Source organism: Ictalurus punctatus, chromosome 29 (genome assembly GCF_001660625.3).
Source record: "Ictalurus punctatus breed USDA103 chromosome 29, Coco_2.0, whole genome shotgun sequence".
Lineage (NCBI taxonomy): Eukaryota > Metazoa > Chordata > Actinopteri > Siluriformes > Ictaluridae > Ictalurus > Ictalurus punctatus.
The window spans coordinates 9921295-9947686 of record NC_030444.2 but is presented as its reverse complement, the minus strand read 5'-3'; the positions used below and the strand labels follow the sequence as shown (position 1 = coordinate 9947686).

Sequence of the window (26392 nt, the reverse complement as noted above, 5' to 3'; positions counted from 1 at the left end):
GTACACCATCACAGTGGATTTGAAATAACGCAGTCAAGTTGTGATTGATTGAATTCAGCTTTAATTCAAGGGGTTTAACAAAAATATCGCATTAACCGCTTAGGAATTTTCACAGGCTCAAAATAGAATGACTTTTGACTTTTGAAGGACAATTGACTGTTGAGCAGTTTCATGGCCAGGCGTGGCCTGTTTCCTCCTTATTTCATGACAAATTAAGGAGATAAGAGGTCTGGAGTTGATTCCAAGCGTTGAATTTACATTTGGTAGCTGTTCATGGGAACGTTCAATACGCTGTCCAAAGAGGTGTCGATGCAAGTGAAGGAGGCCATGACAAGGCTGACAAAACAAAACAACCAAGAGACCAAGGGTGATTCTCCACACAATGCTACCACTACCATGCTTCAATCTCATGTACATTTCTGACATTTAATCCTTATTAAGTCCGTTGCAGCTCTAGGTTGTAATATTACAGAATTCAAGGAGGGTGAATACAGTGAAAGCACTGTATATCTTAAGATTAAGATTGATCATTTTGAATACTATATCAAAGGTTTATTAATATCCGTGCTTTGTTCAAAGATCCGAGCTGGAGAGCCAGCGGCCATCATCTCACGTGAGCTGTCGGAGCAGACCAAGAACCGCATCCACTCCGGGGACATAACATACACGGTGCGAGCTTTGGGACAGCTGGTGGACCTGCTGGACGTCCAACTGCGCAATCTCACTCCCGGGGGAAAAGACAGCGCCGCTCGCAGTCTCAATAAGGTATAACAGCCTCTCTACTATAGCTCTACTGAACTCGGTCGAGTCCTCAAGTGTTGGATTATAAACGTGTTTTATACGAGTGTGAAATTTTGTGAGCCAGCCGCCGCGCTTGATTTAGCTCCATAGCAAGCTGTTCAACATCCTGGATACCTTCCAAGCAGTCTTCAGCCCAAAGCAGCGACTAGTTGGACGTGATCACGCACCACACTAAGATTGTTTGGTGGGCTATGGAGACGGGGCTACGAGACGGCTCAGAGTCCAAGTTCTTTAAGTCTTATGACTAGATTTTCAGTATTTTCAGACTGTTGACACATATTTGCTGGCAAATTGTGTAGGGCAGCAATTATGTTTGGTTGTGAAGTTCCAATTGCGAGGTTCCAGCGGGCCTCGAAAGTAAGAAAGAGTTGGAGATGGGTGTTTGGTGGAGAGAGCTAAACAGTAGGTATTGTTTTAATGATGGTCGTCTCTGCCAGGCCCGGATGATCCCCCTGCGTTTGGCTTTGCAGTTCCGAAGGCCAATAAAAACACTTTCAGCATGGAGGCCATCAAACTACCGAGGATAGATTTTCAGAGCTTGTTTTTCCTTTCCTTATGGTGCTTTGAGCAGCCAACGCAAACTGCCGGTGTGCTTCCTGCCTCGTTTTGAAAGTCGCTCATGATCATCATTAGATTGACTGTAAATCGTATTTCTTTCCTTTTTTTTTTGAGAAAAAAAGAGAGACAAGATTTCAGAGTTCAAGTGGCAGTGGTACAGTGTTGATTATACAAGCACCTGCTCATGTTTCAGTTCCGCTCCAGATGGACTGAAGGTATCTCCTAAGACAGGAAAACCACACATTGAGACACATACAGTAGGCAGATATTCTTCTACTGACCTTTTCAAGCTCATTCAATCAGTGACGGAGACTAACAAAGCCATGCATTCATGTTTGTGTCAACTTCTCAATTAGTCTATCCACTACAGTAATACTGACAGATTTCTATATATACCACTATACCATGAATGTGAAGAAGAAAAAAAAAAGCTTTTATAGTTTCAGGCGAGGTGGATAGAGAAGGTTTTTAGCTGCAGGACGTCATGGGGATACTCTGGGGGTTAAGTGCATTACTCACGGGGCAGAATAGCAGTGCTCAGTGGGAACTCCATTAGTAACAGATGACTGGGGTAAGAATCACTCCAGATGATGCACACTAGGGACCAAACCTTTGCTTTTCAGATTTCCTGAACCATTACACTACTGCTGAATCCTTCAGTTACCTTGAGATCTCTTGATGTATTTGGGCTCAATTGGATTATTATTTTTTTATGAAACAACGTGAACCTCAGCTTTAACCTTAATGCTGTGTGTGTGTGTGTGTGTGTGTGTGTGTGTGTATATATATATATATATATATATATATATATATATATATATATATATATATATATATATATATATATATATACAGTGAGGGAAAAAAGTATTTGATCCCCTGCTGATTTTGTACGTTTGCCCACTGACAAAGAAATGATCAGTCTATAATTTTAATGGCAGGTTTATTTGAATAGTGAGAGACAGAATAACAACAAGAAAATCCAGAAAAACTCATGTCAAAAATGTTATAAATTGATTTGCATTTTAATAAGGGAAATAAGTATTTGACCCCCTCTCAATCAGAAAGATTTCTGGCTCCCAGGTGTCTTTTATACAGGTAACGAGCTGAGATTAGGAGCACACTCTTAAAGGGAGTGCTCCTAATCTCAGTTTGTTACCTGTATAAAAGACACCTGTCCACAGAAGCAATCAATCAATCAGATTCCAAACTCTCCACCATGGCCAAGACCAAAGAGCTCCCCAAGGATGTCAGGGACAAGATTTTAGACCTACAAGTCTGGAATGGGCTACAAGACCATTGCCAAGTAGCTTGGTGAGAAGGTGACAACAGTTGGTGCGATTATTCGCAAATGGAAGAAACACAAAAGAACTGTCAATCTCCCTCGGCCTGTGGCTCCATGCAAGATCTCACCTCGTGGAGTTGCAGTGATCATGAGAACAGTGAGGAATCAGCCCAGAACTACACGGGAGGATCTTGTCAATGATCTCAAGGCAGCTGGGACCATAGTCACCAAGAAAACAACTGGTAACACACTACGTCGTGAAGGACTGAAATCCTGCAGTGCTCGCAAGGTCCGCTGCTCAAGAAAGCACATATACATACCCGTCTGAAGTTTGCCAATGAACATCTGAATGATTCAGAGGACAACTGGGTGAAAGTGTTGTGGTCAGATGAGACCAAAATGGAGCTCTTTGGCATCAACTCAACTCGCCGTGTTTGGAGGAGGAGGAATGCTGCCTATGACCCAAGAACACCATCCCCACCGTCAAACATGGAGGTGGAAACATTATGCTTTGGGGGTGTTTTTCTGCTAAGGGGACAGGACAACTTCACCGCATCAAAGGGACGATGGACGGGGCCATGTACCGTCAAATCTTGCGTGAGAACCTCCTTCCCTCAGCCAGGGCATTGAAAATGGGTCGTGGATGGGTATTCCAGCATGACAATGACCCAAAACACACGGCCAAGGCAACAAAGGAGTGGCTCAAGAAGAAGTACATTAAGGTCCTGGAGTGGCCTAGCCAGTCTCCAGACCTTAATCCCATAGAAAATCTGTGGAGGGAGCTGAAGGTTCGAGTTGCCAAACGTCAGCCTCGAAACCTTAATGACTTGGGGAAGATCTGCAAAAAGGAGTGGGACAAAATCCCTCCTGAGATGTGTGCAAACCTGGTGGCCAACTACAAGAAACGTCTGACCTCTGTGATTGCCAACAAGGGTTTTGCCACCAAGTACTAAGTCACGTTTTTCAGAGGGGTCAAATACATATTTCCCTCATTAAAATGCAAATCAATTTATAACATTTTTGACATGCATTTTTCTGGATTTTCTTGTTGTTATTCTGTCTCTCACTGTTCAAATAAATCTACCATTAAAATTATAGACGGATCATTTCTTTGTCAGTGGGCAAACGTACAAAATCAGCAGGGGATCAAATACTTTTTTCCCTCACTGTATATATATATACATATATATGTATATATGTATGTATGTATGTGTGTGTGTGCGTGTGCGTGTGTGTGTGTGTGTGTGTGTGTGTATATTTTTTTGGCTAGTCCACCACAGCAGTGCAATGTGGGCTATTAAAAAAAAACAAAAAAAAAAACAACTAAATAATAAAACGAATAAAAGAAATCAAATATACAGCTGGCCTGGGGTAAGACTTTATGCAAATACAATTGCAAATCCATTTAATGACAAAAATACATTTAATTACAGCCAGTTCCAAAATTATTGGCACCCTCCAATAGAATATTTAACTGTTGTATTAACAGAAGAAGCAAAAGATTAAATTTTTTTTCCATCCAAACAGCTATGGAAACTCACATGAAGGGTGGCAATAATTCTGCAACTGATTTTATGTTTTCTCAAAGGGGGTTCAGAAATTGATGCCATTGATGTATTGATGCATTGATCTCTCTGTTTAATTCAGCTTCTACATCCACCAAATGAGTCCCTTTGTTTAATTATTGGAGCATAATGAGAATGTTAGCATTTTAGCTTCATTCTGCTCAGTGGAACAACATCCAACCTGGAAAAAACTGGATCATGCACCAGTCAAAACCGAAGGCTCAGACTTTAGAAAGGAGCTCATCATCTTGTACAAGCCTGTGCAAGTTAGTTAGGCTGAAATGCCTTCACCTTCCCCCGACAATAACAAGAAACCGAGACTCACAGGAACTAACGTCTCTTTCTCTCTCTTCATGGTTCATTCTCGCTTCCTCAAGGTCACCCCTCTGTCAGCACTCCTTTTCCCTGTATAATTTGTATCATCCCAAATGTCACGCTAGCCTCTGGGTTTGTTCGTCACGCTGCGCTAGCATTATGAACGATCCCTTTGATAGCAGTGCAGTGGGTTTAGCTCACAGTTGAGACTGCAAACCGTGAGATCTTCGACACTTCACAGATGAAAGAAGCGGGAGAGCTGCCTACAGTGACACTAGCAGGGAGGCTAATGCAGAAGAAACAAGGCTCAGCGCAGAACAGCAGGGCTAGCTCCGAACAAGACGGCCACTGAAACAGTTTAGGAGAAGATGTTAGCACTATGTGACAGGTAGTGAAGAGAGTTTGGCGCTGTTTATTTTCGTCCAGTGCTGGTTGCTCGGAAGTTCTCGGTGCACGGTAAGCTCTGACGGGTTAGCACGCTAATGCGGTAGCCTGAAAACAATGTTTTGTCTGTATGCTGACATATTTCTTTTTCTTCTCCACATCACTGAGTTTGTTCTCGGTTTCTTTGGTAATGTCTTTTTGTAATGTTTTGTAATCTTCTTTGGTAATGTCATTACCTGATATTCACACCAGTAAAACTGGTAATCGATAAATCACCAGTACAAAGAGAGACATTTCAATTGAGATTTTCGAAATTCTATGCAAAATAGGTGTAGCACGATAAAGTGACAGATCCAAACCATTGGCTCGAATTATTCCTCAGCCCAAACCTATGGTGCTTGTGGTCCAACATGTCTTCATTGTCCTGCACACAATGTTAATTACTACCTGCAGTTATTTCCCATTTCTTATTTAATAGTCAAAAATGGGAGAACAGCTTAGAACCGTGGATTCAACTTGTCACAGCTTCTCAATAAATGTTAGGAAATATAAAGCTTGGAAAGAAGTAGCAGAGATTGTTGGTGCCTCTGCTGAGTGTGCATATCTAGTACAGGTAGCTTGTTTTGCTGATATATCAACAAAGATAGTACGAAGCCTAGCGTGTCACATGGAAAATCTATGGAATTAAAATTGTGCCAGAAGTTCTGAACTTAACTTTTCAAGAAACGAATAAAATTATACAATGAGAAAGAAGAAAAATACCCTGAAACTGAAAACTGTGAACTCAGGTCTTCAAATAAACATTGTTCCTTGTTTACGGTTTTCTAAGCTTCCTTTTCGCTAATCATGGTTTATGAATTGCCGCCAGAGTTTTCACGTTTTCAAATGTTAACTTACGCTCAGCAAGTTTACGTTCACCATTCTGGCACAACCCTGTCATGTAGGCGGGGCTTAACAGCAATTTACTCTCATTGGCTAGTGAGATTTGGATCGACGGCTCGAGTGTCGAGGAGGAAGAGGTTGATGATAACGATGATAACGGAAAAAAATGGTAGTCATATGAGACGACCTAAATCTCAAATATTATTTAATATACTGAGTAAGCAAGTAAGTAATTTCTACTGTCGTTCCAAATCTCACGAGCCAATGAGAGTAAATCGCTGTTAAGCCCCGCCCACACGAGTGGTTTGTGCCAGAATGGCGAATATAAACTTGCAGAGTGTAAAGTTTGAAAGCATAAACAAAAACTCGTGCAGCGCATTCATAAGCTACGATTAGCGAAAAGGAAGTTTAGTAACAAAGAATGCTGTTTACTTGAAGACCATGCCTCAGTCAGTTTCCAAGCTTCTTTCTCATTGTAGATTTTGGTTCGTTTCTTGAAAAGTTACGTTCAATACTTTTGGCACAAATTTGATTCGATAAAAAAAAATGAAACAAGAAATTAATTTGCGTTTAACTAGTTAGCTTTAGAAGTTACTGTTTGTCATCGAGACTCAAAATAAAAAACACTGGAACACAAAAAACAACAGAAGCTAGTGCGAACACAGGGCTAGCATTAATGATAGCTTCGTCATTATAAGTTCAGTTACTGTTTATACAAATGCTTATTGTAGAGGTTGTGTGTGTTGTTTGAGTATTGTTTTTACTGATAAAGTCTAATAAAGTTCTTTGGGCTTTTCAGCTGCAGAAAAGGGAGCGCTCCTGCCGCTTTTTTGTACAGGTATTTAAATCCTCCTCTTTTCCATCACTTCATTCTCACGAGTCCTTTATTTAACCCAGCATCTGTGTATGTTGTACCTCATGTCCTGCCCTTTATTTATACCGAGATCATGTAGTGTTTTGTTTGTACTTTTTTTTTTCTTACCTGCACCATCCCCCATCCTTTGTGGCCTTGAACCAAAACATCACCTCATTTGCTGCAAATTGCTCATAATAGAGTATAATCTCGAGACAAAAACGCACAGCGTGCATGTTTAAAACCCTGCACATGCTCTTCATCGTGTTATTCAGGCCTCAAAGATTCACACTTATTCCTGGGCGGGTTAAAAAAAAAAAGCAACCCCAGTCACTGATCTGAAACTGATTTTTATTGCATTATTAGCAACTTAAGATTGACTAATTTCTTAAACTTTGCACAAATTTGGTAAAAGACAGGAATCTCAGCCAATCACAAGCAATTACACTTGATTTGCATTTGAAAACAAATTGAAAACTGTTCACCAGAACATATCAGTAATACATTTTGTGCATATTTATATTCCTTAACTCGCTGCTGTTGAGATGAGATTCAGTGACTGCCGAGGAACAAATGTGTTGTGAAATGTGTTGTTATTATTATTATTAACTGTTACAGATAGAGATGCACCGATACTAAATTTCTCAGCCGATACCGATAACCGATTATTCAGAGTGATATCGGCCGATACCGATAACTGATACCGATAGTTCTGCCTTTTATGCCTTCTTTTAAATGAATAAAAATTTAATTCCACAATTCTGAAGGAAATGCAAATAAAAATCTTATTCTCTCCATTTCAACAAGTTGTTTCACAATAACTGGTCTCATAAACACAAAACACATTACTTTAATTAACATTAATACATGAACTAAATTCTGGAGATTAAAGTAAGTTTTCTTCACTTACTGAATGTTATTAATTCCTATTAACATTGACTGAATTCTAAAAAAAACTCCTGTTAGTCTCATATTCACTCACCACTAACACAAGCATTTCTAATTCATCATTAACATCAAACTGGTAATATATAATATCCACTTTTTTATGATATTAACTCATATTAACATTAACTGGATATGAAATATACTACTCTACAAATATATTTTTCTGTGAAATATATACTTTTTTGTCAACTCATCTTCATTTAAATCTGTCAGCGGTGTACTGGCCCTTTAATTCAGCACGAGCAGCGTGGCGAAATAAAAATAACACTCAACACCGAAACTCCCGCTTCACTGCTGCAGCGTCCGGTGTAAAATTTTATCAGTGCAGAGCTTACAGAGATTAAAAACTGCAGTTTTGTCATCATTCCACAGAAGAGACATCATCTTTACACACAGCATGCAATCGATGTGTTTTCCCGCCCTCTTTTGATTGACAGGATATAACCGGCCCTGATCATCGGATGTTTTTAAACTATCGGCCGATAGCGTGAAAAATGGCCTTTATCAGCCGATACATCGGTGCATCTCTAGTTACAGATAAAAAGCTCTCCTTTTCTTTCTTCCCCTTACATTATGAAAATGTTTGTACCCCACCAAAGTTCATTTTCAAAATGTCTGCATATTAATTAAGTTTAAGTACTGAGTACCTTTCCTAAATGGTATAACTAGTAGATGACAGGCAAATAAAAGAACACAAAATGTAATCTTTTATAAATGAACAGGATGAAATGTAGGTTAGTGTTTTATTACTTTTTGTATTAAAAAAAATTGATAAAATTGTACACACAAACTAGAATAAAAGCAGGCAAATTCATGAAAAAGAAACCACAGCTAGTGAACATGAACCGAGCTTGTTCTGCTTTATCTTTAGATGTTAGAAGGTAGTGTCTTCTATCAGGTCCTGACCTGTGAGAGACCTAAGAAAGGTGCACGTGCAGAATGAACAGGAACTTCTCAACACCAGGGTGTATCGATTTTGCTGGTCATGACCTTACGTCCTGTGAAAAAAAAGTTTGTTTCTGAATTTTCATTACTAACGTGGAGTGCAGCATCTTTTTGAGTTGTTGCTTAGAAAACTAGTCAGACTTCCTCCAAGAAGATTTAAAAAGTCTGAACTTTAACAGTAGAGATGGTTACCCAGGTAAGTTTGAGCGTTTAACCAGTTTTTAGTTTGAGCAAACACTGGTTTTTCGGTCTCAACATGGTGGATTGGTGTTTAGGTTTCATCACCATGGAAACGTACATTTCATGGCTAACCTGCTCTGGAGCAGATTTTATTCTGGGTATAAAAGTGATACAAATCTGACGGGTCAAAGTTAACCCTTTAGGGTGTGTGCTGGCTTTTCCTGATGACCATCCCTACAAAAGATATTGATTATCAGCAGATGGTATAGTTTATCTCTGCCGGCTTCTTGAGCCGCACGTTAAAAACGTGACGCACCGAAGCCGCCCTTACTGTACTGCAAACTGTACGTGTTGCTTTGAGGTTCTTTGCGAGTGGTACACATTTGCATGCAGTGGCATTATTCCTGTCCTAATATATTTTCACAAATTGATATTTAGTGTATTAATATTTAATTACATTTTTTAAATCGCATTTATATTAAATGAAATGACATGAAATATGTCGGGGTTATAAGTTTTCGATCTGTTTATTCTCATTGTGAGCCTTGTTCATCAGCAATGTTCCTGAGCTTTGGCAGTTGTAACAGTGTGATTTTTTATGCTTAGTGTAGGTTTAAATTTCTCATATTTCCACATAATAATTTCTTGCTCTTCAATCGGAAGTATACACACCTGCTTTGTTCAACTTGCATTTTCAAGGTCTCGTAATGGTAGACTCAACTCTGGTGGCTCTTACGGTACAAATTTAAAGAGAAACTATTGTTACAATCAGCCACTAGGGGTCGCTTAAGACTACTAACAACAAAAATGTTGTTGTTATTCTTGTTTTGAATCTAGTAACTATATCTTACTCAAAAATTTCAAACGTTTTTCTATCGAAAAAACCCAAAAAAACAAAGGCAATGGAATTTTGGCTAGCCAATCATATCATATACTCATTCGCATGTATGGGCAATTTAAATTCACCATTACACCGTCATGTTTTTGGGAGTTAGAAGGAAACCAGAAAGCTCAGAGGAAACCCACTGAGACACAGGGAGAACGTGAAACTCTATACACAGACAGTAACCAGAGCTCAGGAACCAACCAGGGACCCTGGAGACTGACTGACATGCCTCAGTGCCACCCTAAAACTTTTATCTTTCAACAAGTCTAATCTTTAAACTCATATATGTGATTATAATGGATAATAATGCTGACTTTTGTCACTGTACAGAGAAACAAATGGAAAACCTTGTTTCATGATTGTTGCAGTCAAGATGGTTGGGAGTGATTCCTATGGCCCCAAGTAGAAGGTTAACCAAAAAGGAGGTTCAGGAATGAAAGCTGTATAATGAGGTTGTGAAGACTTGTTTATAATCTGTGAAAAATCTATCATAATGGATAGCGAATGGTAATTCGCTGTCAATATACATGTAGTACATGTGGGTATATAACACAAATTCAAAGCCGGTACTCAATATGTCTTTTTATGCAATCCGTGTGTTCTCGTCCTGCGTCATCATCCGCCGCCAAAGTTCAATTCCAATACTCAAGAATGCCAGTACTGGGGACACATGAAATCACCCCAGATGTGTTCTTGATATTGAGGACGCATCGGATGCAGACATGGGCACACCGAACCCGCATCTCAATTCTCACAACGATGCATTCTATGTCTTCTTGTTCTTCTGTGTAAATTCTTTTTAAGGTACGCTGAGCTACCATTCTTTGCATTCTTAGAATTGAGAAACAGCCCAAAACTACACCAGCCCAAAACGTACACCACGTAAACAACAGATAGTATAGAACGTTTTTTCATAGACATTCTTTTGAAGTTTTATCCAATTTTCTAATACTGGAAGAGATACAGTAATTCCAGTCACTTATACTTTCCCAAAGTTTTTGTGGTATATACTGTATGTGTGATTGGGCGCTCTTGTGGGTATGTCCCTGTGAACAAAGAGTCCCATCTGCGAAAAGATAAATGATAAAGATATAGAGGTTAAGTCCCAAGTATTTGACCTGAGAAATAATGAAAGTATTAGTTTCAGTGAATGTCCTAAAACAAACAGCTGCCCTTAAAGATGGTGCAGTGGGTTGTATGGTTGCCCCACAGCTTCAGAATTCCCAGTTTGACCTAGTGCGTGTTACTATTTACAGTGCAGAGGTTCACACATTCTCCCCCTGGGTTTTCCTGAATGTGCAGTGGACTGGTGTCCCATCCAGGGTGTATTCTCTGGGATAGGCACCACATCCACCACATTTCTGACCAGGTTAAAGTGGTTACTGAAGATGTTTTATAAGCTTTTCTCAGTACAAAGAACTGTGATGAAATTCTTTTCTGTGGAAATCACATAGACAAAGATTAGTCTGAACAATGCTGACATATTCCTTTAAGTAATAGTGCCTTGGGTTGTAAAGGAGCCCCAGAGATCTCACCAGGTCTAGATCTTTCGCTCCAATCCATTGCACCATTCCGACCAAAGCGCGCCATACTTCTTCATATCCGTAGCTGTGTTTTTGCGCCTCAGTCAGTTGCGTCAGGCTTGATAGTCTTTAGTAAAAACAAAAAGTTTGAGCCCATATGGTCCTTTCAAGGATGAGATTTCAAGCAGCTGACTATTGTCAGCAACACAATAATGACAAGCTACACAAAAAATACAGATCGTCTTGCACGGAGACAGTCTTTGCAGTGAAGCAGAGCTCAGCGCATGGAGTGTGAGGTGCTGTCCATAAATACATGATGTGAAGAAAGATGTCTGAGGATGCGAACAGTGCAGGCAGCACTGACCGATGAATTATTGATGCACTGCAACAACATCTATATTTCACAGCCACTGCAGATAGCACATGCACACTAGACAGAGATACCCTTTATGAAAGTAGGCTGTATTTATAATAACGGTTTGTGTAGAAGCATGTATGCACTTTGATAAGGCGTCAGATCTGACAAGCTGATAGGGATGTATACCTTGTTTTCCCCCCAGACTTTGTACAAGTGCATGTTTTTTGGTACACGTTGATAATGATATTGATACTGATTCCAAAATGAGTAACCTACTTAGTAGGGGTGTAACTGTACAATCTGGCGATTTGATTCGATTCACGAATACTGGCTTCATGATTTCCATTTTATTTGATTCTCAGAAATCTTTTGAACAAAATTCTGAGCGAAAAGACTCGTTTTTATTTCAGAATCATAAACGATGTAACAGTGTGCACTTCTGTCTGTATAAAGCCAAATAAATAAAAAAATTGCTATGAACAGAGGTTAAATTTGTAAAGTGCCTGACCTGGGGACTTTGAAAATGATCGACTGAAGCATAATGAGCCGGGAAGCAGAAACAGAGCTCCAAAATCGTCCAAAATGCCCGTTTTCCGCTGCCTCTAGGGATCGAAAGCTGCCGAAGAGCTCTTTTTACCAGTTATGTGGTGGTCATGGAACTGCGTAACGCATGAAATAATGCGATCACGTCACCAGCGCACTCTGTATATATTTTCACTCTATGGGTTGCACAGATTTGGAACTCTGATATTCAAACAGTGCAGCTGCATTACATGCATAATTACTAGAATTCTGATTTACATTATCTGAATGGCACATTTCAACGATGCACATGTCACGATGTATCGTTACACCCTTACTTCTTAGTATTAAGCAATCAGGGGCATCGAGGACAATTTTTTTAAAGCTCTGTTTATATTGGTTTCCGCCTGTTAGCAATGAACAGGAAGGCTGACCTGAGCGTGCAGAGCAGTATCAGTGACTGTAATCTTTCAAAATGAACTCCAGGAATTGCAGGAAGTGTAGACCCTGGCGAGCAAGTGGAAAGTATGTCAGTGCTCAGTGCTTGCAGAATTAAAGTACTCTCACATAAGGCTGCCTTCTAGCTCTCCATTAAGCATACTATTTTCAATCATATTACTTACATTGTAGAAAGACGATTTTGTTCCTCCTCTTGGTATTCGCACAGAGCTCACGTTTGCAGTCTGCGTTGCTTTTATTGCCATCATTAATTGTGAAATATGGCCAGATTGCTGTCATTTTCGAGTCGTCTGTTCATTAGCGTGACAGCACGGACTTGGCTTTTCTCACAGATACCAGTATCAGAATCTACGCATCCCTACTTACAGTAATTCCAATATCACTGACAGAGTGTATAAACACATCAGTTTGCTGTCAGCATTTTACCAAGATTATTTATTCCACATGGCTGGTCACGGACGGCTAATTGCGTGCGAATGAATGATCGTCAGCATGTTTGCGTCGAAGACAGTGCACGTGGAACTTTGTTCACCTGACAAGTGTGTGTTGTGTCACGAGTTTGACCGTGCTAAATAAGAGTGAGGGAAGTATAGAGAAATGGAGAGAGATGATAGAGCAGCAGCTGGTGGGTGTGTAAACAGAGGCATTGATTGCGGCAGGGTGAGAGCGCCGGGATGATAATTGATTAGGGGAATGGGAGCGTTTTCTTCGCTCTTCACCACATGCAAGAGGGTCTCGCCTGCAAATCTGAACTCGCCAAGAAAACACTTCACAACACACCTGCTTTTTCTCCTGCCAGTTCCAGTGACTCAGACACCTGAACCCAAGCTTATGAGAGGATGGAAGACTCAAATCAGACCGTTTTGATGTCACAGGCCAAGACAGAGTGAATTTGAGACAAAATAAGCCATGTTTATGTTGATGTTTACGGTATGACATTGGCTGGAAAACAAAAAACAAACAAGTCATGGTCTAAGAGTACCGTTAAGCTAAAAACCTGTTATGGAGGAAATAGAGTGTAGGAGGATTACACAGGCATGAAACTTAAAGTATTAAATCTCTACCTTATACATTCTCGGTATTTTCGTGGCATTTGGCACAGGTGGGGAACTGGCAGAGAGAGGCGTAATTGTAGAAATGGATTCAGTTTGAATGAAAACATTACAAAATTGATTACAGTCAAGTAGTCAGTAGTTTTTACATGTTGACATAATGTCCATGTTTCTACAGTAAATTAAGTTTGTAAATGTACATATTATTATTTAATCCATTTAAAATAAACCTGCCTTTTTATTAACTATTTACTTTCTGCTGAACTTATATATTTTGGTTAAATGAAAATTAATCTAAATATATTAATCTTTATTAATTACCTTTTTTTTAAATCACACAACCACACATTTTCCATATATAGAGAAAACAAGGTCGAATCTAGGGCTACAACTAACGATTATTTTCATAATCGATTAGTTGGCCAATTATTTTTTCGATTTATCGGATGTGGGGCGGGGCAAACTTTCAGTACCATTTTTTTTGTTGTTGTTTATTTAAAATAAAATCCACAAACTGAGTGTTACAAATATAAACTTCAGACTAAAACTTTACACAACTGTTTGTCCAATTATATAAGACTGAAAAGAACCCAACACACACACCAGAATATATATTACTCATTTAGGACTGTAGTTTAAAATTCCGTGCTTTTTGTGCATGCATAAAAATAATGCATAAATACTCATATATAATATAAAATAATATAATTTTCTTTTATATAATAGTATTTATGCATTAAGCTAGTGGCGTCGCATTCGTCATGACGTCATGACGTCATGTGCCTTCGACTAGGAAGCGGCTTAAGTCTGCTGTGAGAGGCTTTACTCTTTCACCCGGTACTCAGTAACTGTGACAGTGACAAGAATTTTTTTTTTCCTCATAATACTTTTGTAATATTGAGGAAACCAACACAAATAATTACACCCTTGAGTTGTAGCTGCCTTCTAACATACTATATAGTTATATGTACATCTTTGTATATATAAACACACACACACACACACACACACACACACACACACATATATATATATATATATATATATATATATATATATATACTGTAGGGTATTCTATATATACTATACTATATGTACTATATATAGTACTATATACTATTCACTTTCAGTCAGTGTTTATTATGCATTTGGGGTCTTCACCTCTGTAGCAGTTAGATTATTCCAGAAGTAGCTCGCAATAGTATTTTTTTTCTATTGACCTTGGAAGCTGACAAAGGTATTTAAATATTCTGTAGATTTTGTATATTTTAATTAAATACACGCCACATATATATATATATATATATATATAATGTGGCGTGTATAATTCAAATATATACGAAATGGATATTCAAATTCTTTCGTATTGAAATACTTTTATTTTTCTACCAGAGAGAGCAAAATTCTGAAATCTTACATCTAGCAAGTTTAATGACAGTATTTGATGTTTCTTGCGTAAGGACGCATCAACTTGTTGTAGATCAAATAAATTATTCAGTTGTATTTAGTTAGTATTTAGGAGAGGCAGCCTACTTGAAATATATGCCTAATAAGTGCAACCGTTCATTCTCTTTGGTCTTTCAATACAATTTAATTGTAAATGAAAAAATAAAAAAATAAATGAAATTGGACACTATCTTCCAACAAGATTACAATCCAAAAGGAGTGGGAAAAAAAATCAATACGAAAAAATTGTTTAAAAAGAAGTGTTGTCAGGATTCATTTGCTCTCCAGGAATTATTTGAAGAAGACAATGTACTATATATCTTGGCAGAGAAGAACAGGCAGTGATTGGTCTAGCAGAGAACAGAGATGTCAGGAAGACATGAGGTGAATTTTAAAAGAATCCAAAAACCGTTCACATTATCTACAAAGTTCGAAGTTATCAGAGAATATTTCCATCAGATTCAGAAAGCAAGGTTAAAATGTTTACACTATTTACATACTGTAATGCAGAAGTATTTGCCCCCTTTGAACTTTTCCACACTTTTTACAAGCCCTGGAAAATCATCTGTAAAACCTTGCATATGTTTTTATGCCGTTAGAATTTGTTCCTCTTGTTTATTTTGTACTAAGGACGTCCAAACGTTCGCCGTCAACTAAATTTCGACATTATATTACCTTTAAACTACCTTTAACCGAAGACTTTCAGAAAATTTGTAATTTAAAAAAAAAAAAAGAGAAGAAGACGTGAACTCAGTTCCCATAATTCGGACATTACGTGAAAGCACTACCATCGATTTAAAGATGTAACTTGAAGACTCATTCTAGGATACGGACACACACACACACACACACACACACACACACACACACACACACACACACACACACACACACACACACACACACACACACACACACACTGCTGGTGTTTCATGAGCCCTTTGCGAGGACTGTTCACTTTTAATATAATGGGGGTGTAAATTTCGACATGCATAGCTGTGTTATAGTATTGTAGATGAGCTTTATGATTATTAGCATAGACTCCGAAACACTAACTCATTCGGTCAGCGTATTATTACTGCTGACTGCCAGCTTATACGCTACACTTAGTATCAGGGTTAATACGAGAGAGAGGGAGAGAGAGAGAGAGAGAGGGAGAGAGAGAGAGAGAGAGAGAGAGAGAGAGAGAGAGAGAGAGAGAGAGAGATGAAAAAAAGGATGAAAGGAAGGTTGAGTGAGCAAATTCGAAATGAAAGCAGAATCTATGTAGGATTAAGAGAAAGCAAATCAACTCCAACTTCAGCTCTTTTGCCATGTCACATAACACATATGCAAAAGGCGAGAGATGCCTTGTCTGATAAGGCCTGAGTGATATCAGTATGTATAAGGGCAAGTATGTGGAGCAGCAGGGTCAAAACGAACACACACGCACACACACACACTTGTCAGACTATGTCATTGTGAGGACCTTCTGTTGACGTAATTATTAATGCAGCAGGGACATTGTTGGGACATTTGGTCATCACAAGGGTATAAAAACATGAACAGGCGCACACACACACACGCACACACATATACATACTCATTATATCATTATTAGGACTTTCTTTTGACATAATTATTAATTAAGCAAATGATTGCTGTGCCTACACCTAAGTATAACCCTAATTATAAACTTATTCATCAAAAGGAAACATTTTGCCCACTACTTTGCGCTTCTTTTCTGGATATTTCTTTTTTCAACTAAGTGCCATGGCATCTTCCGGATTCGCACCTTCAGTTATTTTGAAGCCCAAAGCTGGAAATTTCTCTACTACCACCCCTCAATAACAATATTATTCAGGTGCAACACACACACACACACACACACACACACACACACACACACACGTACGCGGCAACACAACCTCCACCAAAGTGTGAAGCGTCCGTCACACTGAGAAAGCTCATTCCTTTGCACCGTATTAGGATGCCGCCCTGGAGACAAATGTGCTTTTAGGTCACGCGGCAGAACATTCGCTTCGACATACGGCAGGAGCGTGCACGAGAAACCAATTACAAAAAGCGCTCAGCCGTTCTGCATGCTCCGTCTCTGCTAAGTACGAGCTCGCTCTATTCAAATGGGTGCATTTATGTGGAAACTAATTCCACATAAAGTAATCTTCCTTTCCATTACTAATACACTATCATATCTGAAAATCCCAGATTATTGAGAAATGGCTCATTTGCAATGCAAATGTAGCTCTTTCTCAGATCATTAAGGATTCTTTATTTTTTTTTAAGCTCGTTTGATTCATTTGCCTGCAAGACTTTGAATATTATCAAGACTTGTACCTGGTTTATGTAATTACAACAACAGCAAGAAAACACTTCAGAAGTATCGTTTACAGTAGGAACAGGCTTACTTTTTTTTTTTTTTTGGGGGGGGGGGGTGGGGGGTGGGGGTGTTCCAAAGAAATGTTGCACCATTTTTGTATTTCTTTGCTAGAAATGAGCCAAATTGTAATCATGTTCCCTTCTCCTATAAATGGTGCTTTTGGTGATTCACAAAAGTTTTCCATCTATCTATCTATCTCTCTCTCTCTCTCTCTCTCTCTCTCTCTCTCTCTCTATATATATATATATATATATATATATATATATATATACGTGTGTGTATATATATATATACACACGCAGAAAGACCCCGAGTAGTTTATATACTATAAAATGTAATATAAGCTGACAAAAGCTTTTTTTATAAGCTTTTATATATATATATAAAAGACCCCGAGTAGGTAGTGTACTATATAATGTAATATAAACTGACAAAACGAATTTACATATATAAAAGACCCTGAGTGGGTTATATACTATGTAATGTAATATAAGCTGACAAAATAAATGAATGGATGGACGAAAGCAAACTGAGCAAATCACCAAGTCCTCCAGAAGACCGATTTCGAACTGCATCGGTTCTGATTCACCATGGATTGACCCATATATTATTCTAATCATCACTGAACCGTTAGTGGATATGAGATGGAGGTTAATTGTGAGCAGCTTGAGCAGTGCACTCATTGTGGTCTCATTAGCTGAACTCTATCAGCCTGATTCAGAGTCAATACTGATGAATGACCTTACCAAAGTATCAGCAGTCAGTGTGTAACGTAATTATTTTTAGGAACCCACTAAAAAAAAATTAAAAGAAAAATTTGTGGACGAGGTAGAATTTTAGGAATCTCTACTTGACCTTTGGTCAAATAACGCGCAACAAATAGTGAATCCCACATGATGTATTTTTTCCCCGTACTTTATTTCTGTATTTATTTTGTACACTTACGGTGATTTGTGCTTTATAAGTGAACTAATTTTCAAAACGATGTCAAACATGAACAGGCGACGATCCGTTTGTCCTTTGTGTAGCCGATTGATCACATTTTGACTTTGTGGAGAATTTCCTTGAGGCAAACTACTACAAGAACTTCAACAGTAAGACATTTGGTTAAACTAAACTATTAAACATTTTTATTATTAATTCAGCTGAACACAATGCACCAATTTTTACTACGTCACTTCCCACAGTTGTTACGTCATCTTGACATTAAACTGGACAGACTGTTGGAATAAGGCGTTGTGAATGTTATATAGGCTGATGTGAAGTCTCATGACTGGCTTATGCAAGAGCTCTGGGAAGGAAAGTGTCACCCAATATTTTTTGACCAAGTGAAAATAGAATTAAAAAGCTGCCATTTTTCTGACACATGGACAGATGGCAGTCCCTCAGAAGCAGCCTTGACTCGAATGCCCCGACACAAAAGCATAATGGCAGCAGTCTTCAGGCGTTATTGAACCCGTGACATGGGCAGGCCCCAGTCTATGCGCAAGAGGCACTCCTGCTAGCTGAAGTGGCTTGGCCCGGGCTGATCTAGGGTCAGGTGGTAATCTGCTTGTGTGTGTGGTGGGACGTGCAGGATCAGACGTGTAATCCCTTATAGCAGCGCAACCCTCCTCAGGCCAGCCTAAACCACAGCAGCCAAGGAAAAAGAGCTTAGCATCTAGAGGGGCTTTGGGGGATGAAGGGAAATGAGTTCAACCAGGATGGCAATACCAGGCTAAACAAAAGAATCAAGACGCCGATTCCGGTCTATAGAGAAGACCCAACTATTTTCTTAAAATGATCCTACATATAATCACGGGAAGTTTCTGTTCCCAGCACGATGGTGATTATTTTCATCGCACCATTCTTTTTTATCCATTTGTAGTTACATTTATATTTTTACATTTATACATGTGGTAGAAAGTCGACAAATTTGTCGGAGGTGAATAAATTTTTATGACAAATTTGTTCCTGTTATTTCTTACATTATAGTAACTATAAACAGGTGTTCCCTTACCAGCCTCTTCTTTTTTTTTTCCCCCTGGGAAACCGGGAGACTATCACGATTTCCCCTTGAGCTAAGCGTTGTAGTACGTAGCGTGCTCGGAAAACCGACACTGACTTCGTTTACTTTCGACACGCGCATTTGTTATGGTTTATGTGCTGTCTCTGCACCTGTATTGTCATTGGTAGTTTCCTGTACGTGTCATCATTAGGCTCAGCTGTTTTGTGTTCACCCTTGATTACGTTTGTCATTTAAACCCCTCATGTCTCTTTGTCTCTTTCGCGAAGTATTACGTGAGTTTTCCGTATACCAAACTTATATGATATGGACTATAACTATGTTATAGTTTTGATCTCGTTCTCGATTCTTGTTTTGCCTCTTTTATGCCCGTTTGCTGATCGCCTGACCCATTGCCTGTTTATGACCACATCTAAGTTTCACGATTTGGATTTGTCTTTCTTTGCCGTTGTCTTTCTTGCTGTGTTTAAGTCTCTGGTTTATGATTAGTTTTTGCCATAGTGTTTTGCCTCAAGGTCATAGTGTCTTTTTTGTGTTTTGTTCCTTATTAAACTTGAGTAATTCTGCACTTGCATCCGTCTCCACCTTGAATTCGTGACAAACACATAAAGACTCGAAGACTTTCCTGTGGTGGAAAATGTACACACTGTTACAAAACACTGGAGACTCCTTCCATAAATGTTAAATAAACATCCCCTTACGGAAAATGTCACTATATCAACAATTTATTATTATATTTAGATGTGTTCCTGATCTGCTTATTATTGTTTTTTTGTTGTTGTTGTTGGTTTTTATTTGCTTAGGTGTATAGTCTGCGGTTCAAGTCCCTGTGTAATAACAGAATAACTTGTTATAACAGAAATGATAAAGTATAACAATAAGTGCATTATTATAAACCTGTGATTTGAATGACTACTATTTGAAGTACTACTGTAATAGGAAATTAATCAGCACTGATCACTGATCAGATTTGAGAATTCAGCAGTGCTGTTGTATAATCCTCGAACAAGTGATGGCATTTTTATTTCCTCATTCCAGTTGGATGGAATGTACTAAGCTACTGTCTTCAGAACGCTTAGTGCTAAACTGTCCACCCTGAAATGCTTCCTCCTCTTTCATTCTCGCCAGCCAAATCCCCACAATCCCCCTCTCGTCCTGATCATAAGCGTCCATTTTCCCATCCGCCTCCAACTCTGATGAGGCAAGGTTCACACATTATTGCATGATTCTTCTGATTGCGTGCAGGAAAAGACAGACAGACACACAGATGGGCAGACGGTTGTTTCTTTTCTTTTATTGTTTTTTTTTCCCCTCCCTGAGATTTCTCAGTCCTGCTGTTTAAAAAAACTCATTCTCTTTCATAGCCCATTGATCAAAAGCCAGCGTATCCCGCGGGTTCACTGTCTGCTCCAGCAGCACCCAGCATTAGATCTGGCCTTTTCTTCCTGTGAAGGGTCTGATGATGTGCTCTCACACGTGTGATGCCTTGCATTTACGATCAAATGTAGCTTTGAAAATTCGGTGGACGTAAACTCTAGCCCAGAGCATGTGGTCTTTGAAGTGGGTAAAAATTAGAAAGTTGACTTAAAGATGCAAGTGAGAGCTGTCAGTTCTCTAAACTCTTTTCTTTCCCACTTTATCTCCTTTCCTTTAAGAGATTTCTCAAAGCTGTTAGATTTTTTTTTTACATAGAAATTCTTGAATGTAGTCATCCAAGCTGAATCTACCTCATATTTTCATGTATTTCATTGCCCATTAGCATTTTTGTCATGTTTTGCCATTGCCAATTTAAATCTTTAATTGGCCTGGATTTTCAGTCTCAGCACCATGGTGGGTGTGAGTCTCATTGGAGAGAGTGCGGAGTGAGCAGGCCTCAGTAATAGAGGTTAAACATTATTAATAGGCAATTAATCAATCTGCTGAGGGCAGGTACTTCGGTGTCCAACAACAACCTGCACTGTGCAGCCACCAGTATGTGATTTGAATATGGAGATTTTAGTTTATGTAGTAAAGTCAAATTAGATGTGAAGCTGTGGAATTGAGGAAATAATGAAAATAATCATTATTATTAGGGTCTATCTGGCATTTTGTTTATAAATGAGTTAATACATAAACTTCATCACTGTGGGCTACTTTATTCCCCAGTGGTGGTATGTTTGGTGTAATATTAAAGAAATTAAGTTTCTACCTGAACATCCAGGATGAAGACATCATAATGACTTTGACTAATCAACATTAACTATTCTATTTATTCTACTCTATTTAGACATGAAGCCTTGGTATAATGAACTGGAGGAGAAAGTCATTTTTCACTGTATTTTTTTTTTTTAGATGTTCATGTGCGCCATGGGATTAATTAAAAGCAAACATACACATTAGATATAGAACTGGTCAACTGTAATGCTAGTTTTACAACGTATAAGAGTATTAGAACGTATTAAAAGTGCATTAGGTAAGATTCGTGTTTATTTGTTTATTATTTTTCTCAAGATTCACACTTATTTTCATGAAGCTCCACCCATAGGATCTTAGGTAGCCAGTCTAAACTGAGCAAAAAAAAAAGAAACGTCCCTTTTTCAGGAGACTGTATTTTAAAGATAATTTTGAAAAATCCAAATAAGTTTTACAGATCTTTATCGGAAAGTGTTTAAGAATGTTTTTCATGCTTGTTCAATGAAGCGTAAACAATTAAACAATTATTGCACATGCAAGTGTGGAACAGTCCTTAAGACACGAACAGTTTACAGGCGGTGGGCGATTAAGGTCACAGTTACAATAGCTTAAGACACTAAAGAGACCTTTCTACTGAAAAACACCAGAAGAAAGATGTCTAAGGTTCCTGCTCACCTGCGTGAACATGCCATAGACCTGCTGCACGGAGTCATGAAGACTGCAGATGTGGCCAGAGCAATAAACTGCAATGTCAGTAATGTAAGACGCCTAAGACAGTGTTACAGGGAGACAGGAAGGACAGCTGATCGTCCTTGCAGTGGAAAATTACATGTAACTGTGTGTGTGTGTCCCAGACATGATCGAGAACTTGTAAATGCCTTGGTGGAAGAGTGGAGTAACATCTCACAGCAAGAACTGACCAATCTGGTGCAGTCCATGAGGATGAGATGTACTGTAGTACTTAAAGCAGCCGGAGGCCACCAGATACTGACTGTTACTTTTAATATATTAATATTGACCCCTCCTTTGTTCAGGGACTCATTAGTCCATTTCTGTGAACAATGACCAGGTGTCCACATTAGGAAACAGAGCAGTGATAGAAAAAGGGAGGTGGTGAAATGTACTGTGTGCCCAGGGGAATTTGTGACAATTTGTGTTTTAGAGTTTACACAATGTGGTCTTAATAGGCTCACGTGTATTTTTTTTCTCCTCCTGGGTTTATTACAATTTATTAGTTATTGAATGAGATTTAGAGATTGTTCAATAAGGAAAATCCGAAAGAAACAGATTGCATTTGAACAATATGTGAAGACTTCATTTTGTTAACATAACTTCATTGTATTATGAACTGAAGTGAAATTCACTCATCATATCATGACCCAGCAACACCCTGCTAGTATCGACAGGTTAACAGCAAAGACTGTCTTCCTACTTCCCTCAGGACAGGATGGAAATAGCAATGCTTAAAGCTAACAGTCCCTGACACACCAGCGGCATCGAATTGCCAAGCTGTGTCTTCAGCGCCATTACTAAAACTCCGAGCATACTGCATATGGCTATTTTGTTTAGGATTAGTGTGATCTGAGCACTAACAATGTGTTCTTCCCCTAGGCGATGGTGGAGACGGTGAATAACCTGCTGCAGCCTCAGGCACACTCGGCCTGGAAAGCGTTGTCAGCAGGAGAGCAGCTGCGCGCTGCCACCATGCTGCTGGACACGGTGGAGCAGGGTGCCTTCGTGCTGGCTGACAATCTGCTCAAGACCGACGTGGTCCAGGAGAACACCAACAACATCCGTAAGTCTGCGCCGATCACATGCTGAAGCTTTATAGGTACAGAGTCATGGGTCAAACCATTATCCTGGATTATCACACTTTTAATTAGGATGTAAAAAAAAGATGGTGTGAAATAAAGTTTGAAATATCAATTGAGTGCAAAAGTTTGCCCCCCCCCCCCCCCCCCCCAAAAAAAAAAAAAAAAACCAAACAAACAAAAAAACAAAAACAAACCTTTGTTTTACAATGTATCTACAAAACACAGAATTGCAGAAAGTACGAAATGGAATGTGGGTGTATTATGCAACAAGACAACAATCCAAAACATGAGGTATAATCAATAGGTCTTCCAGACATGGCATGATAAAGTATAGCACAAAAAAGGGGTGATTGTTACATCTGAGTGGATCTGAACTCCGCTCAGAGGATATAAAAACCGACACAAAAGCAAAATCACATTCATAAAGGCAGTTGTAAACGTTTAACCGATGAACTAATTTACTTTATTTTCCCCTTTTAAACAAAATACCTTGTTTTCTAAAAAGCAAACATTAAAAATGATATTTCTGCAGCGTATCAATGCTAAAGCCGAAGAGCAACGGTCTTAAAAAGTCTAGTTTAAATATTCAGTTTGCCTAAATAAATATTTAATACTGTAATAGTCATAAAGACCATGATATTGTGTCGTAAAGTTATGCTGTAAATTTTTCATACGGTTTTAACCATAATCAGAATATTAGAGCTAGATTTTTAAACTCAGGGTTGGGGGAAAAAAGATTGTTTGTGGTAATGTAACCATTTTTCCCTCCCACATGAAATCACATACATTGGTTTAAATTGTGACTCTGCTGTCACACATTTTTATTGTATGTCTAAATATTATAAAGAACTAAATGGGAATTCCATTTTTTTTTTCAAGAAGATAGTTATGAATACGAGTTAGTGTTTGAAACAGATAAGTGTGTGTGTGTGTGTGTGGGGGGGGGGGGGGGGGGGGGGGGGGGGATGGGGGTCAATATTATACCTGAAAATTACAATTCCAAAGTTGATTTTTTTTTTCTATAAGAGCATCTTCTTCTTATACCCCAGCATTTATTTATTTGTTTATTTTTTTACCAACCCTTCTAATTTTTTATTTAATACAGAATATCATACTTTTTTCAAAATCCAATTATAGTTATGTTTAGTGTTATGGAATGTAAAGAATATAAACTGTATATGAACAATATAAACTAGGAACGGTCATTCCCTCACCGGTCAATAAGACAAGAATGCACAGTGTAACCACAAACACTTCAATCCTGAAGATTTTCCTGGCTGGAAAAAATGATATGTTCTAGCATTACCTCTGACTGTTATGAAGCACTGATGCTGGAGACTCATTTCTCCCTGTCCTTAAAAAATAAAGTAAGTTAAAATGTAAGATTAGGAATGTAATACCGCAAACTTTTCTCTTCGGAACATCTCTATATCAGCTGCGGTCTGACTACTGAACTCTTTATCAGGAGTAGTATAATCTCACCCGAGGGGTTTTTGGGCTTTGGGCCACATTGATCTTCACTCCTTTACTATGTATTCAGAACGAGCATTTTATTGGCTAGCTTGGCCCAGTCCCAGAGGCTTAGACTGTTCTGATAGACACAGATAACACGTCTGGAGCAGCTTTCTCTCTGTCTAATTCATTTCATTACGGAAGTGTGCAGGGGTTGGGCGCTGCCTGTGCATTGTTCGATGTAGGAGTGTAAAGGTGAATGTTATGTGTATGGTTTAGTCATCAGATCTCAAAGTGACCTGCATCACAATATGTCTGCCTGTGTAGCTTGGAGATAATCAGCAGATTTTAGTCCTGTACACCAGACAGAATTATTTGCATGCTGCAAGCAGATATTCTACATCCTTTACATTGAGACGTGGGGAAGACATTTTGAGGACACCCACATGTTTTTGGTAAAACCCCACATCTGTTATATATAGTGAAAGTCAGCACTCTGAGGATCAGGATGCTCTTGCTTTATGCATGCACACGCCACGCTGTGTATTTCTCCGAGGCTGGAGATTACATGTAGCGTGGCGAGGTTAAGAAGTGTTGTGTACTGTATGTGTGGCGTGTGAGAATGGATTTGCTGATACAGTGCATCTCTTTCCTCCAAAACACAAGGATTAAGTTAGAACCGGCTGCCATGGCAACTCTGAAATGTAGGTCTCTCTTGCCATGCTGGAGAACTGAGCATTTTGGGAATTAATAAAATGGAATTTATTGTGTCTGGCACCCAATTTATCTGGATATTAAGGGATTCAGGGCGGTGAGAGAAAGAGAGAGAGAGAGAGAGAGAGAGAGAGAGAGAGAGAGAGAGAGAGAGAGAGAGTGGGAGCAAGAGTCACTCCCAACAAGCTCCTTTATGGTGCTGGTTTTATGCCCTTCATGCTGCGCTGAGATTAATCAGGTAGGTTTGACACGTTTAGCACACCTCCAGCTCCTGTTTGATACACTTAGTTTGCCATGTTATAGGGTTTGTTTGGCCTACTTGTCCCCTGTGTCATCCACCTGGCACACTGGACTCAGAACAGAGATGGCCGTAAAACAATGCTCTCATTATGATATTCAGTGATAATTCTCATCCAAAGTGAGGTTCTAATGCTATGCTGATCCAAAATGGAGTCTGTAGCAAAGTGAGGCTCACTGGTCCAAAATGGGACCCATAGAAGAATAAGCAATAATGCTATTTCAAAATGGAGTCCATAATAAAGTGAGCCCCAGGGCTGTGATGATCCAAAGTTCATATTAAAGTGCTGGAATCTGTACCAAAGTCAGCCCCGTTGCTATGCTGATCCGTAATGGCTCCATGGCAAAAGAGATCCACAATGCTATGTTAAAAATCAAATGCGTAGTAAAGTGAGACTCAGTGCTGTGCTGATCTATAATGGGTCCATGGAAAAAGACACTCTAAATGTTATGTTGAAAATCAAGTGCATAGTAAAGAGAGACCCAGTGCTGTGCTGATCCAAAAAGGAGTCCGTTTCAATATGAGTCCCATTGCCATGATTATCAAAAGTGGAGTCCGTAGTAAAGTAAGCCCCGATGCTATACTACTCCAGCTTGTA

The 26392-nt window shown here is 39.0% G+C and overlaps 1 protein-coding gene across 12 annotated transcripts in view; it reads left to right on the top strand.

Moving 5' to 3' along the window:
- Positions 1–26392, top strand: part of LOC108260972 (adhesion G protein-coupled receptor L3) — a 338157-nt gene that overhangs the window by 244891 nt on the left and 66874 nt on the right. For 8 of the 12 annotated variants that reach the window (XM_047152306.2, XM_017461737.3, XM_017461736.3 and 5 more), the window contains 3 exons: positions 580–765; positions 6590–6628; positions 23128–23311. In XM_047152306.2, the coding sequence (XP_047008262.1) occupies positions 580–765; positions 6590–6628; positions 23128–23311 (409 nt within the window). The remainder of the gene's footprint in view (positions 1–579; positions 766–6589; positions 6629–23127; positions 23312–26392) is intronic. The other 4 variants (XM_047152305.2, XM_047152309.2, XM_053677424.1 and 1 more) reach the window with 1 other exon arrangement.